The sequence below is a fragment of the Mus caroli genome, chromosome 18 (assembly GCF_900094665.2).
Source record: "Mus caroli chromosome 18, CAROLI_EIJ_v1.1, whole genome shotgun sequence".
Taxonomy (NCBI): Eukaryota; Metazoa; Chordata; class Mammalia; order Rodentia; family Muridae; genus Mus; species Mus caroli.
The window spans coordinates 74126704-74141517 of NC_034587.1; the positions used below are offsets into that span (position 1 = coordinate 74126704).

Genomic DNA, 14814 nt, shown 5'->3' on the forward strand with positions numbered 1-14814 from the left:
AAAAAAAAAAACCTGGTGGTTGACACTTTAAAAGATTTTTGCCCTTGAGTTGTTCACTTCATGATCTCCCAGGACGTTGAGACTAATTCTTTAAAAAAAAAAAAAAAGATGGCCTTTAAGTCCTTTATAAATACATTTACCTTTTTATTATAAAGGCAATCGAATTTAAAAGGCAAAATCTACTGCTACCCTGCTTCCCTAACAAAATACTGGTTGGTAACATCTTGGTTTTCTGTTAGGGGAAAAAAAAAAAAAGAAAGAAAAAGGCATTTTAAGAAAAGATTTGTATCAGTTCCTATTAAAAATTAGCCGATTCAGAGTTCAGAGTGGCCAATCACAGCATTGCAAGTAGAAAGAAAAATTCCAGGGGCTCTGGTTCCACTTTGCTGCTAGAATTGTTCAAGGCACTGAGAAATCGATGTCATTTTCTAACCTAACCATGGCATTAATATGCTCACCCAATACTTACCTGCCCCTTTAAGAAAGAAAAGTTGGAGCTACACTGAGCCTCACCCCGTTAGGGTAGTTATCTTTCTGAGATTTTCTACAACTCAGGTGAGAAATAACATCAACATAGTATTACCGAGATGTCTTTAAGGGAATGCTTTTAACAGCTGTATCTTAGTAGTTGCAATAATAGATGCATGTATCATTCTTTCCTGTGTAATAAAGTCACCAACTTTTAAGCAAAATTTAGTCTGATCAGCATAAGTCCATAGTTAAGCTTGTCCATTTATGGAGGTTTTTGCGACTTGTGTTGTTGATTTTGAGGCAGGGTCCTTCTGTGCAGTTCTGGCTGGCCTGGAACTTGCTGTGTTAACCAGCGTGCCTTGAAATTCCAGGGGATCTCCTGCCTTTGCCTCCTGAATGCTAGGATTACAGACAGGCATGTACCACCACCACACCCAGGTTATGAAGGCTGTGAGAGTGTGTGTGTGTGTGTTCCCGCTTTCACTTACGTGTGAGGAATGCTTTCTAAACAATCAGATTGGTGAAAGAATGTTTTTGTACTAGGTCTCCAAAAATGCTTTGGGGTCATCCTTTGTTGGTGCAAGAAATCTCCATGCCTCTAACACGCGACTTCAGAAGACTGGTAAGTCAGTTTTTAACGGGGGAGATCCCCCCCCCCTTAAATGTTTCTCTTTTTAAAACGTTGCTACAGAAACGTAAGTTTTTTTTGTTTTGTTTTGTTTTTAGCCACAGTATATCATTTAAAATGCTTTGTCTTGATAGATTCTTTTGTCTAATGAAACTGTTTGTATTTCTCTGTTATGCAGTATGGTTTCTAATGATTTCTTTTGAATGAAAACAATACACTAGGCACCCTCTCTCCTTATATAAGCCTTATGTAAAAAGTATAAGAAAATGAACTGTTTTTTATTGATAGGCTCTTTCAAAGACAGTAGCGCCTGTTAGACCTCGAGGTGCAGTGGGGGGGGGGGGGGGGGGAGTTTCTGTGGAGATGTGCTGGAGGGCTTCTCCTCCTTTTCTTTTAGAGGTGCTGGGGATGGAACCTGGGGCTTTATAGGCAAATACTACTGAGCAGTGTGCCCGGCTATGCGAGGAATTTTAAAGAACAGTTAAATGTATACATAGTGTATTTATATAGTAATATTAGCACTGGTACTTGGGTTCTTTTTTTTTTTTTTTTTTTTGGTTTTTCGAGACAGGGTTTCTCTGTATAGCTCTGGCTGTCCTGGAACTCACTTTGTAGACCAGGCTGGCCTCGAACTCAGAAATCCACCTGCCTCTGCCTCCCGAGTGCTGGGATTAAAGGCGTGCGCCACCACCGCCCGGCTGGTACTTGGGTTCTTTAAAGGGGCATTTTATAACTCTGTGTGTGTCCGAGCCTCGGCACACGTGTGGAGGTCGGAGGACAGCCTTCAGGAGCCAGTTCTCTCCTACCTTGTGGGTCCTGGGGCTGGAACTCTGTTTACCAGGCTTGCAGGCTTGCAGATAGCTCAGAACATCTCAGTAGCTGTTGGTTCTGTTGCATTTTATTAAGGGGAGGGGGCGGGGCAGGTGCATGCTGGGTGAGTGCCTCAGGGCATTGGTTGAGCTCAGGAGAGCATTGGAGAGGCTGCCCTTCCAGCCGGTGGATTTGGGGGTGAAGGCTGGGCTGTTAGGGCTGCCACTTTTCCAGGTGAGCTTGCAATTCTGCTGCTCCCACTGCTTTTTTAAATACACGCTTTATTTTAAAATGTTTCTAAAGTTTAGCCAGAAAATCAGATTAACATAAGTACAGAGATTCTTTATCAGTTAACATTATTGTCTACCCAGTGAAGTTTTTCCTTTTAATCACTTTGAGTTTTCAATAATTTTGACAGTGATCAGTATACAGCTATAAAAATGTATTTGTTGGGGGCTGGTGAGATGGCTCAGTGGGTAAGAGCACCCTACTGCTCTTCCGAAGGTCCAGAGTTCAAATCCCAGCAACCACATGGTGGCTCACAACCATCCATAACAAGATCTGACGCCCTCTTCTGGTGTGTCTGAAGACAGCTACAGTGTACTTACATATAAATAAATAAACCTTTAAAAAAAAGGGGGGAGGCAGTTACTCTGCTCCTTCTATAACCAAATTTTAAAAAAAGTATTTGTTTTTACTTACGCACACGAGTGAGTGTTGTGCCTGTGTGTATGCATGTTCCTGCTTGTCTGATACCCATAGTGGGTTTCAGATCCCAGGAACTGGAGTTCATCAGTTGTGAGCGGCAGCGCACACTTTTAACCAATGAACCATCTCTCCAGCCCCAAGATACCTAACTGCTAAAACAATTCATTTTATGTTTTAGGATGCTTTTGATTATTTTCATGAAACTGATTGTTGGGGACCTGATTGTTTAAATTGCATTGTCCTCTCAGGCACTGCTGAGATGTCCTCCATTCTCGAGGAGAGGATTCTGGGAGCTGACACGTCTGTTGACCTGGAGGAGACTGGGCGTGTGTTAAGCATTGGTGATGGTATTGCTCGAGTGCACGGGCTGAGGAATGTTCAAGCAGAGGAAATGGTGGAATTCTCTTCAGGCTTAAAGGTAAATTATAAAGTGGGAGGTTTGCTATTTTAGGATCTGTAGATTTGCTCTCTCATTTAGTAATTCAGAGCTTGTCAAGAGTTAAAACATTTAAGTCTCATTTTGCCTCATTTCTCCCCTAAGATAGGTTGTAAAGAGAGTAAGCTAGAAAGAGTTTGGCTAAGCCGAATCCCATTGTCTCTCTTCCCCTCATGTGCTGATAAATAAGTTGTAGCCCAAGGCACCAAAATTGAAAGTTTAGTAAACATTTGCATAAATTTCAGTGAGTCCCTATCAGTTCCTTTGTAGCTGTGGAGACTCTGCAAAAGTGTTTGTGTGCATGAACTAAGTTCTTTTCCCAGTACGAATAGCCTGCCTCATCCTTTTGAGACTTGATGCTCTAGAGAAGGGGGAGGCGGGGGTGGGAGTAGGGAGCATCCTCTCAGAGGCAAATGGGAGAATGGGGTGAAGAGCTCTTAGAGGGGGGGCTGGGGAGGGGGGCAACATTTGGAATGTAAATAAACAATCTGAAGAAAGAACAGATCCATCACTGACAGGCGAGGAGGCAGTGTGTAGCTGTGAGTTCCACAGATGCTTGGGGGAGTTGGGGGCCGCGCTCCGTTGTGCAGTGTGGTGGTCAGGACAGCCTTGAGGAGGGTCTCCTCCTGCCTGTGATCATCTCGGATCAGGCACCCACTCTTAGTCCATGAAGTCTTAACCAGAGGAGCAGAGCAGGTAGAAGGGCAACAGTGTGGTGTGCTGCTGTGTGATATTGTCCTTTATCCTTTGTGCAGGGTATGTCCCTGAACTTGGAACCCGACAATGTTGGAGTTGTCGTGTTTGGGAATGACAAGCTAATTAAAGAAGGAGACATTGTGAAGAGGACCGGCGCCATCGTGGATGTCCCCGTTGGCGAGGAGCTGCTGGGCCGTGTAGTTGACGCCCTCGGTAACGCTATTGATGGAAAGGTGGGTTACTGCTTCCGGGGTGCTCTCGGGGCCGACAGCACAGCTAATCGCTCGCTCTGAGGGTTCCTTTGATTCATTTTTAATGCTTGATATTTTTATAGGGTCCAATTGGTTCTAAGACCCGCAGACGAGTGGGCCTGAAAGCCCCTGGAATTATCCCCCGAATCTCTGTGCGGGAGCCGATGCAGACCGGCATCAAGGCTGTGGATAGCCTGGTGCCCATTGGCCGGGGTCAGCGTGAGCTGATTATTGGTGACAGACAGACTGGGTAATGACTCAAAATCTGTTAAAAGTTCTAACTAACATGGGTTGCTAGTAAATAATTTTGCATTTTGGGATGGTGAATGCTGTGGTTGTAATGAGGCAGAAGCAGGTGAAAATTAACAGTGGTATAGCACAACTGTGCCTGGGAATCCTGCATCTAGTGACATTTTGCCTCTCTTAAAGGAAAACATCGATTGCCATTGACACAATCATCAACCAGAAACGTTTCAACGATGGAACCGACGAGAAGAAGAAGCTGTACTGCATCTACGTCGCGATTGGTCAGAAGCGGTCCACTGTGGCTCAGCTGGTGAAGAGACTGACGGATGCAGGTACTGGAGAGCTCTGGTCCCGTGGCCTCTATAGATAATCTTGGAACAGCCTCTGCCTAACCAAGGCCGATGCTCTTCAATCAGCTGGCCCCTGGATTTGTTTTTTAAGATGAGATCTCATGCAGCTCTGGCTGACCTTAAACAATCTCTTGCTTCTGCTTCCTGGTTGGTAGGAACTGGAAGTGTGTGCGACCATGCCTGACTTGAGTATTTCACAGGGTATGAGGAGGAGTGCAGTGTGTCTGTCTGTCTGTCCCTGGTTGGCATTGGATTTGTTATATAGACAGGGATAACCTGGAACTTCGGCTCCTCTGTCTTCACCTCCTAGAATTAGAAAGATAACTCCATTATTCTTAGTTTATTTGGTGCTAGGATCAAACCTAGGACCTTGACTGTGTTAGGCTGTGTCTGCCACCTGCATTCTCTCCTTTCACTCCTCTGTGGGTTCCAGGGATTGAGCCGTGTTCAGGCTTCTATAGTAAGCTCCATTGCCCTGAAGCCCCCTCTCTCAATTCATGAATAGAATGAGGATGGTGGACAATTTTGTGTCGTAGCCTTTAGTTTAAAATCCATTTTGGTACCTTTGTGAATGTCCCTTCTTCTCCTCAGATGCCATGAAGTACACCATCGTGGTGTCGGCCACTGCCTCTGACGCTGCCCCGCTTCAGTACTTGGCTCCCTACTCTGGCTGCTCCATGGGAGAGTACTTTAGAGACAACGGCAAGCACGCTTTGATCATCTATGACGATCTATCCAAGCAGGTCAGATGATGTCTTTTATAACCTGCTTACTTGCATCTTAGTGGAAATTAACAGACGCACCTTGTTTAACAGGTGAATTTTACCACATTCTGTACCACAGGCTGTTGCTTACCGCCAGATGTCTCTGTTGCTCCGCCGACCCCCTGGTCGTGAGGCCTATCCTGGTGATGTGTTCTACCTACACTCCCGCCTGCTGGAGAGAGCAGCCAAGATGAACGATTCCTTTGGTGGCGGCTCTTTGACTGCCTTACCAGTCATTGAAACACAGGCTGGTGATGTGTCCGCTTACATTCCAACAAATGTTATTTCCATCACTGACGGACAGGTATTAGATTGACTAAAATTAGTGTAAAAATGATTGATTATATTCTAAGGCACTAGTTGAGACTAACAGGCATGGACTTGTTTGTAAATTGCCTTTACGTTTTTATGGAATACGATAAACCTAGAACTGAAGAGAATAGGGTCTATAGAGACACCTCAGTGGCTGAGAGCACTTGCTGCTCTGTGGAGGACCAGGGTTTGGATCCCAGCACCCATTTGATTGCTCATAACCATCTGTAACTCCAGTTCTGGGGTGATGGGCTAGTCTTACTATCCGTGTAGCTGAGAATGGCTTAGACCGTCGGCTTTGTTGTGTCAGCCTCCTAAGAGTTAAGATTAAAGCATGTTTCCTCCGCACCTGCCGGGGCATCTTTTGGTTTATATACACTCATTATTTTCTAGCCCTAGGTAACTTTAAAGCATATTTGAGAAGTTATATTACTACCTTGTTGTAGTTTGTTGAGATTAGGACTTGGTGTAGTCTAGACTGGCCAGGGATTGCATGTAGCTGAGACTAGCTTTGAATTTGCAGTGGTCCTCCTGCCTCTGAGTGCCGAGATTCATGTATTTCTGAAAAGTCACTTAGCAGTCTTACTCAAGTTATGTTTTTCAGTTTTTGGCACAGTGACTTAAATTTGGGGGAAAAGATTAAGCTTACTAATGACGGTATGCTTGGATTGTAGATCTTCTTGGAAACAGAATTGTTCTATAAAGGCATCCGCCCTGCCATTAATGTGGGTTTGTCTGTGTCCCGTGTCGGATCTGCTGCCCAAACCAGAGCCATGAAGCAGGTAAGTTTTCCTCTCTTTGACACAGGAGTTTGTTACTAGCTTAAAATCTTAAATGTAGGACCTTTGTCTTATACTGTTGTGTGGTGTCGGAGTCATGGTGACATTAACTTGTGTATTCAGGTGGCAGGTACCATGAAGCTGGAGTTGGCTCAGTACCGGGAGGTGGCTGCGTTTGCCCAGTTTGGTTCTGATTTGGACGCTGCCACTCAACAGCTCTTGAGTCGTGGTGTGCGTCTGACCGAGTTGCTAAAGCAAGGACAGTACTGTGAGTTGTTTTCATTTTGTCAGGTTCCTGCTGTAATTTAGGGTTTGTGCTGTACCATTAATGTAGTCTGTACCACCATTTGAATGAAGTGTTGAAATTAGTGACCAGAAATATATTTAATGCATCTTCATGTTGTATGAATGTGGAATTTAGCAGATTTGAAAGGATATTGGCATGCTTTTTATCTTAGCTAAAAAATGTTATTTTTATTTTGTGGCAACTTACACCACAAATGCTGTGTCACTGCCAGGGCATAAGCAATGCTTATAGGCTGTACCCAAAGGTCCCGATTCCATTTTTTTCAGGGGAGGATGGGAAAGAGTGGTAGTGGAATTGTAGGTTCAGAATGTCAGAAGGGGTGGCCCATAGGACAGTGTTTAGTATTAGGAGGAAAATTCTGTGACTATGGTAAAATAGCATTTAAATAACTCATTTGATGATTTGTTTGTTTGCAGCTCCCATGGCTATTGAAGAACAGGTGGCTGTTATCTATGCGGGTGTACGGGGTTATCTTGACAAACTGGAGCCCAGCAAGATCACAAAGTTTGAGAATGCTTTCTTGTCTCACGTTATCAGCCAGCACCAGTCCCTCTTGGGCAATATCAGGTATAAATGGAGTTGGTGGCCTTTATTGTGACTAGTGCATTTTTAGCATAGTCTTGCTTTCCCTGGAGGTGGGGGTTGGGTTGGAATTTGGTCTTGCTACATACTAACCCTGCCTGGTCTTGGCATTCACTATATAGCCTGGAGTGTTCTCAGTATTTGGCAGTCCTGTCTCAGCCTCCAAGTGCTGGGATCACAGGTGTAAACTACCTACCATGTTTAGGAAAGTTTAACAGTTCCCTATAGGTTAGCCTTGTCATTGAATCTTTACTCGGGTCATTTGCACTAGTCATTTACTCTTTTGTTTCTATTTCCAAACAGATCTGATGGGAAAATCTCAGAACAGTCAGACGCAAAGCTGAAAGAGATTGTAACAAACTTCTTGGCTGGGTTTGAACCATAAAGCCCTGTCACTGTCACCAGATACTGCTTTGGTTTTGTCATTTATTCTGGTAAAATCATCACCATTTGTAAAGGGTTACTCTTGTATTCCTGATGTACAGAAATCACATGAATAAAAGTTCCATACTGTGTGCTAGTTTGTGTGGGGGTGGGTTCAGGTGTGTACCAGGGTTTGTGTGACGGTCAGAGGACAGCCAGCCTGTATGAGTCAGTACCCTCCTTCCACTGGGAATTTAATGCAGGTTTTTATTTAAAGCACAACTTCATGTTGAGTTCCATAAGTTAGTTTTGTAAGACAGCTTACTGTGTGACCTCAGCTGTGGCTAGCCCAGGCTGCTCTTGTAGCAGTCTGTCTGCCACAGCTGGCAAATTGCTCTTATCCTGTTCTTACTGGTGCAGTTAGCATGGATAGATAATTCAAAGCTGTCCACTACTTTGTGATTGATTAAAAAGAGAACTCTGCTCCGGAAATGTGTCTTGGTTGATGAGTCCCTAGCACCCATGAAGCTCTAGGCTTGATCCCCAGAATCACAGCAGCTTTTCAAGGGATGCACACCTAGGATCCCTCATCGTCTTTGAGAACTGAGGAAGGAGGATCAGACATTCAGGGTTGTTACTAACCACATAGTAAATTTAAGGCCAGCCTGAGATAAGTGAGACCACGTCTAAAGTTTGTTATTACCCACATTTTTCTAATGTTCCTTGGTATTGGAGACTACGTTGGCCTCATGGTTGTGTGAGGGCTTTTATTTTTGAGACTGGGTTTCATAACCCAGCCTGGATGCTGAAGCTGCAGGTGACCTTGAACTCTTTGATCCTCCAGCCTGCTTGGTAAATTATAGGTGTATTCCACTGCGCCCCCCCCCCCCCTTGAAGCAGGGTCTCCCTGTACAGCTAGCTAGTCTGTAGCAGTTGGCATGCTGAGGTTATTTATGTACTGGGCCTTCTTATGGAGGGCTTTGAATTCCACCAAAGCGCTCAATAATGAGCTGCTGAGGGGAGGGGGTATGCTTCAAGTACTCCTTAAGAAAAGAGACAATGAGTGCTCTGTGTGCATGTACATCTGCATGCCACAAAAGGGCATGAGATTCCGTAATAGGTGGTCATGAGCCACTTTGTGGTTGCTGGGAATTGAACTCAGGACCCCTGGAAGAGGCGCCAGTGTTCTCAGCGGTTGCTGAGACTGAGCCAACCAAAGAACATGGATATCAAAGCAATCTCCTAATTGACCCATTAAAAAAAAGTTACACTTTAACCATACAATGACATGATGTGCAATCCAATTTCAAATGGGAGGAATGGAATTAGGAAAGATTGGAGCAAAGGAAGACCAAAATCCAGCAGGGCTGACTCCAAATAGCTGTGTTTGGTGTCCCCAGCTTCAAGCACAAAGGGCTTAGAGATGGCTCAGCTCTGCCCTTCAGCTTCCCAACATACCACTTTCTTGGTCTGGATCTTCCTGTATGCAGATTCTGGGAGATGTCTGTGAGTCTATTGCAGTGTAGCTTGAGTGTCATTGAAGGACTCCTTAAAGGGACACTTACCCTGCCACACATTGAAACCATGGAGGAAGAATCACAACCGCTCAGTCTCATCTCCCAAGCTAGTACTGAGTCGATGACACTGCCAAGTTTAGCTGCTAGCTTGGGATGGACCCTTGGGCCACGTTTACAGAAGCTTTTGTGTGCAGTTGCATTCTGGAAGCAAGAACTTAGGCTGCTTTATAAGGTGGTGTGGTCTTGCTTTGAAGGCTCCTGTTCACATCAGGAGATGACACTCTAATGGCACTAATCTAAACAGTAACAGCCTCTAACAACTTTGTGTTCCAGACTGCAGTTTGAGTTTTAGGTTGTTTGTCTACTTAATGTTTGTCATTGTAGATTTAAAAGCAATCAGAAACTACTGCTTCACAGACTCACAGTGATGCTGTCTTGAATTTCTACAATTAGTAGTACCCTCCTTTAGTTTAGTCTCAGGCCCACTCTTCAAGCAAGGGCAGAATGCAGCCAGATTCTTGCTAAAACCTTCAGCCCCATGGCTGAGTCTTTGCCTCTGAAGCATCATGAAGCCCCATGGTTTGCATTACTCTCGGGCTCCGAATAGAGTGGCCCAGGAAGCTCTGCTTAGAGCATCCAACCATTTCTCAGAAATCCAATTCTGAATTAACTTTCTGTTGCTGTAATGAAGTACCATGGCCAGAAGCAGTGTAAGGATTAAAACAAGTTCTAGTTTGTGGTTCCAGAGACAGAATTTGTAATGGTGGGGAAGGCCCGGCAGCAGGAACAAGAAGCAGAGGAAGACTTGAATCCTTGAAGCCTGGTCTAGTGATGAGCCTCCACCCCCTGTAAGTTCTGTCACATCCCCAAACAGTGCCACCAACTCCTTGGGAGGCACTTTTCATTCAAATCAACACAGGGACACGGGCATAGCTGCCAGCTGTGGTTCCCATGAACAACAGACTGGACAGTGGAAAGAGGAAGGTATTACACTGGGAATGCAGGAACAGTAGTTGATGTCCAGTTGTCTGACCTGGAGTTATGAGGTTGATTTGGGCCAGTGAGATGGCTCAGTAGAGTAAGGTGCTTGCTGCAGAAGCCTACAGCCTGTAGACTTGATAGACCCCTTGTCAAAGTGAAGGAGAAAATCCACTCCACAAAGTTGTCCTCTGACCTTCACATGCAAGTTGCACAGGGCAGCCCACCACACACATGCTACACATGTACACTAATATATTTAGGGGCCAGTAAGGTGACTTAGTAGGTGGACACTTGCAAAGGCTGGTGGCATGAGTTTGATCCTTAGAATCCATGTAAGGGTGGAAGAAGAGAAATGACTTTACAAAGATGTCTTCTGACTCCCACACATTCTGTAGCACCTGTTGCACACACATGCACACACACACATGGATAAAAACAATTAAAATGTTGGCTGAGATAGGGTAGAGCATTGTGGAATGCTGTCTTCTGACATGTCAGCCACGGCATTCTTGAACTCAAGCAGCTGGGATTACCACAAAGATGGGGCCCAAAAATATCCCCAAGTGGAGAGAATTCAGACCCACAAGGTTCCACCTCTCCCTGATGATGTAGAGACAGTTCATAGTTGGTGCTTCTTGTATTTGCATCATGGTGCTGTGACGAACACCACAACCAACAGCAAGTTGGGGAGGACTGTAAGTTGGCTTACAGTCACAGTCTATCCCCAAGGGAAGTTAGGGTAGGAACTTGGATGGCATCCGGGCAATGGGGGAAACACTTACTGGCTCATTCCCTTGGTTCGCTGTTTATCTCTGTGCTGTAAGGGAGCAGAGGAAGAAGTCCTCAGTGGATGTGTACTGTTGACATGGGTGCAGCCATATCAAGGATCCAGGACCTCAGCACTATGGGAGTGGCAAAGAGTGAAGCTTATTTCTCCAGGGGCCAAGTGCAAGTGACTGAACAATGTATTCAAGAACTTGTTTTTTTTTATTTTTTTGTTTTTTTTTTGGTTTTTTCGAGACAGGGTTTTTCTGTATAGTCCTGGCTGTCCTGGAACTCACTTTGTAGACCAGGCTGGCCTCGAACTCAGAAATCCGCCTGCCTCTGCCTCCCAAGTGCTGGGATTAAAGGCGTGCGCCACCACGCCCGGCTAAGAACTTGTAACTGCAACTTCCTTCTCTCTGTTTCCACACGGAACCACTCTCCTACAAGACTGGGAGCTCTTCCCTGTGCTGTATATAACAACTACCTTGAGATTCTGAGCATTCTGAGCAGCTCCGTCAGAGCACACAGCCCACCTGACCCCAGCTTCTCTGTACGTGGCTCTGTCCTTTCTTCATTCTTCTCATGCCGCTAGTCAGGGCTCTGGGACCTGAGCTGTGTGGGATGCCACATTACACAACTCAGGACCACTGGCAAGCCTGGCACCATCTCCAACGGGATCTGGCTCTCCTCAGATCAGTCATTGATCAAGAAAATGTCCCACCCATGTGTCCACGGGGCAATTTGATAGAAGAAATTTTTCTCAATTGAGGTTCCCTCTTCCCAGATGTCAAGTTGTGTCAAGTTGACAAAAACTAACTAGCACATTTTTATAAGCAACCCTAATGAAATTCACTTATTCACACACACACACACACACACACACACACACACACACAGAAGGGGTCTGGTTGGGAAGAAGAAGATCAATAGGAGAGAGACTACACATGGTAGGGGGGTGAGTGTGAACAAAATACATTATTTCAGCATGTGAAAATGTCAATGAAGCCGGGAGTGGTGGCGCACGCCTTTAATCCCAGCACTTGGGAGGCAGAGGCAGGCAGATTTCTGAGTTCGAGGCCAGCCTGGTCTACAAAATGAGCTCCAGGACAGCCAGGGCTATACAGAGAAACTGTGTTTCGAAAAACCAAAAAAGTGTCATAATGGAACCAATTATTATGTATATTAATATATGCTGCTAAGGGCTGAAGAGATGGCTTAGCAGTTAACAACAGTTAGCAATAGTTAGCAGTACTTGCTGTTCTTGCAGAGGGCCCGGGCTTGGCTTCTAGCACCCACATACTTACCTCCAGTCCCAGGGCCTCTGGTGCGCTCTTCTGGCCTTGCATTGCACACACATAGTGCATGCATTCAGGCAAAACAGTCATTAAAAATAAAATATGGCAATAAAAATGTTTGAGACAAGGTCTCTGTACAACTCAGGCTGTCCTCGAACTCAAGGCTGGACTTGAACTCACAGAGATCTTGCCTCTGCCTCCCAAGTACTGGGATTAAAGGCATGTGCCACTATGCCCCCCAATACAAAATTTTTTTAATGAAAAGTCAAGGGGCCTAGAAAGATAAGATACCATTTAAGAGTATACTGCTCTGAGAGTTCAGTTCCAGCAGTGTCCATAGAGGCCAGAAGAGGGCAGCATGGAGGGCAACTAGGATAATTTATGAAAAATTCCCAAGTGCCATGTTCTGTTGAGCAGGTCCAATGAAACCGCCTAGGGGTGTTAACACATGCAGGGATGACCATAGATGGCTGGGAAGGACATACCCAGTAGATCCGCAGTCTGGGAGCCTCTATTTGGACTCAGAGTGGCTGCTGGAACAGGCTATGTGCTATGTCCTGGCACTTGCTGGTAACATGTCTCAAAATAGGGCTTGAGATGAAGTCATAAAAATAATGTGGCTTCCCTGTGGATTTCCGTCTCTCTCCTCTGTTCCTCTTAGCTCACTGGCTCTGGGGTAAGCAGGTTTCAGCGCTGGAAGAAGCTTTGAAGACAGACCTGCAGGAGTCTCTTTAAGTGAATCGCAGGAAAATAGCCACGCACTACCTAGCCAATAAGCATGGAAGCAATCAGGAAAGTAACTTTGCCAGCTGCGATTGAGCCTGGAGTAGCCTGTGGTCGGCTGAGACAGACTCCAAACCACAGCTCTTAAATTCCTACTCAGAGAAACTGATAAACAGCGTTTACTGTTTTTATTGTTTTCTTTGTGAGGCCAAGTATCCCTGTGCCATCCAGGCTGGCCTTGAACTTTCAACAATTCTCCTACCTCAGCTGGGTGACAGTTATGTGCTACCAGGCCTTGCGTTTTAGAAAATGGAGGTCACCTATTTTGCATCAATAGGCAAACTGAAAGGTCGGCAGGTGGGGGAGGGGTGATTTGGGTTTGAAGTCATCCACCGCTTGGAACTAGAGGACAGCCTAGAACTAGATGACTGCCCTGAGGAGAAGAGCCTGTGACCAGAAAAACATTCCAGAGGACAATGAGAGCTGAGGTTTCATAAACAGGATAAGTGAGTTCCAAACACTGTGATGAAATGAAACTCAACATAGTTGAATCAACTAATATTGAGAGTTGATAATGTGGTAGGCCGTGAAATGGGGGGAGGGAGGATAAGGTCTGTGCAGAGCAGATGGCAAATTGACTAGAAAGATATCACACACACACCCCTTTTCACAAAGAGCAGAGAGTATCCACAATATACAAAAGAGAGAGAAACAGATGTGCCAAAGCTTATCCATCCCTTAGAACGTCATGATTAAGGCTCGGATGATTGAAACTACACGGGGAAGAATTCTCAAGTTCTCAGGGATGATGAATGAATGATAGTGCCCTTGTCTGTGAACGGGCTGAGGCTATGGAGGCCCCCGGCATACCACTGAGTACAGATTTCCAAGACCTTTCTGTTTGTTTGCTTTGTTGTTGTTTTTTTGAGACAGGGTTTCTCTGTGTAGTCCTGGCTGTCCTGGAACTCACTTTGTAGACCAGGCTGGGCCTCGAACTCAGAAATCTGCCTGCCTCTGCGTCCCGAGTGCTGTGATTAAAGGTGTGCGCCACCACCGCCTGGCTTCTAAGACCTTTCTGACAAACAGCTGGACTCAATACTTTGAGAACCTTAACGACATTTATTTCTTTGATCTGCAGTTCCTTTATTAGTAATTCTTTAAAAACCTTTATATAAAAGATGTTCACTACAGTAGTATTTCCCAAACAAAGAGATCCTGGGTACTCACGTGGCTGGAAATTGTACAAGAATTTGAACGTTACTGACGAGATTTGAAAGGAAGATTTTGGTTTTCAGTGAACTCAGAAGGTAGAAATTCAAAGCTGCAAAGTGGCACACAGTGAACAGCAGGTCTGTCTTCCTTCTGCGCCACTTGACCCCGGAGAGTGTGGAAGGCCACTCAAAATGTAGCTTTACTCTTTGACCTCCCTGCAGAAAGAGTGACCTGTTTTGTGTCTTCCTTTTCTCCCATATAGAAGTATATTTGGTGACTCATCATTTTTTTCTCTTTCATACACAGGATTTCTCTGTATGGATATACTACAATATATTGAACTATTTCCCCACAGATAGATACATTTTAAAATTTCCCCCAAATAGCTACTCTACTATAAGCAACTGTATACATGTTGCTGATAGCCCTGCGGCTAATTATATTTGGTGTTAATTCCGTTCTCCTGTGAGGGGTTGTGAACAAGGAGTGAGTCAGCACTCAGGTGATTTCCTGTCAACCTGCTTCCCACCTTAATTTATAAAATAAATGCTAGAGCTGGTGATTGGGTGGTGTCTTAGTCAGGGTTTCTATTCCTGCACAAACATCATAACCAAGAAG

General features: G+C 45.0%; 1 protein-coding gene across 1 annotated transcript in view; it reads left to right on the top strand.

Annotated features, from left to right (window-relative positions):
• Window positions 1-8195, top strand: part of Atp5f1a (ATP synthase F1 subunit alpha) — a 9343-nt gene extending 1148 nt beyond the window's left edge. Inside the window, exons 2-12 of the mRNA XM_021151097.2 lie at window positions 1015-1093; window positions 2866-3035; window positions 3809-3982; window positions 4084-4250; window positions 4430-4578; window positions 5188-5339; window positions 5440-5664; window positions 6347-6454; window positions 6575-6719; window positions 7175-7325; window positions 7644-8195. Of these exons, the coding sequence (XP_021006756.1) occupies window positions 1015-1093; window positions 2866-3035; window positions 3809-3982; window positions 4084-4250; window positions 4430-4578; window positions 5188-5339; window positions 5440-5664; window positions 6347-6454; window positions 6575-6719; window positions 7175-7325; window positions 7644-7725 (1602 nt within the window). The 3' untranslated portion in view covers window positions 7726-8195. The remainder of the gene's footprint in view (window positions 1-1014; window positions 1094-2865; window positions 3036-3808; window positions 3983-4083; window positions 4251-4429; window positions 4579-5187; window positions 5340-5439; window positions 5665-6346; window positions 6455-6574; window positions 6720-7174; window positions 7326-7643) is intronic.
• The last annotated feature ends 6619 nt before the right edge of the window (window positions 8196-14814 follow it).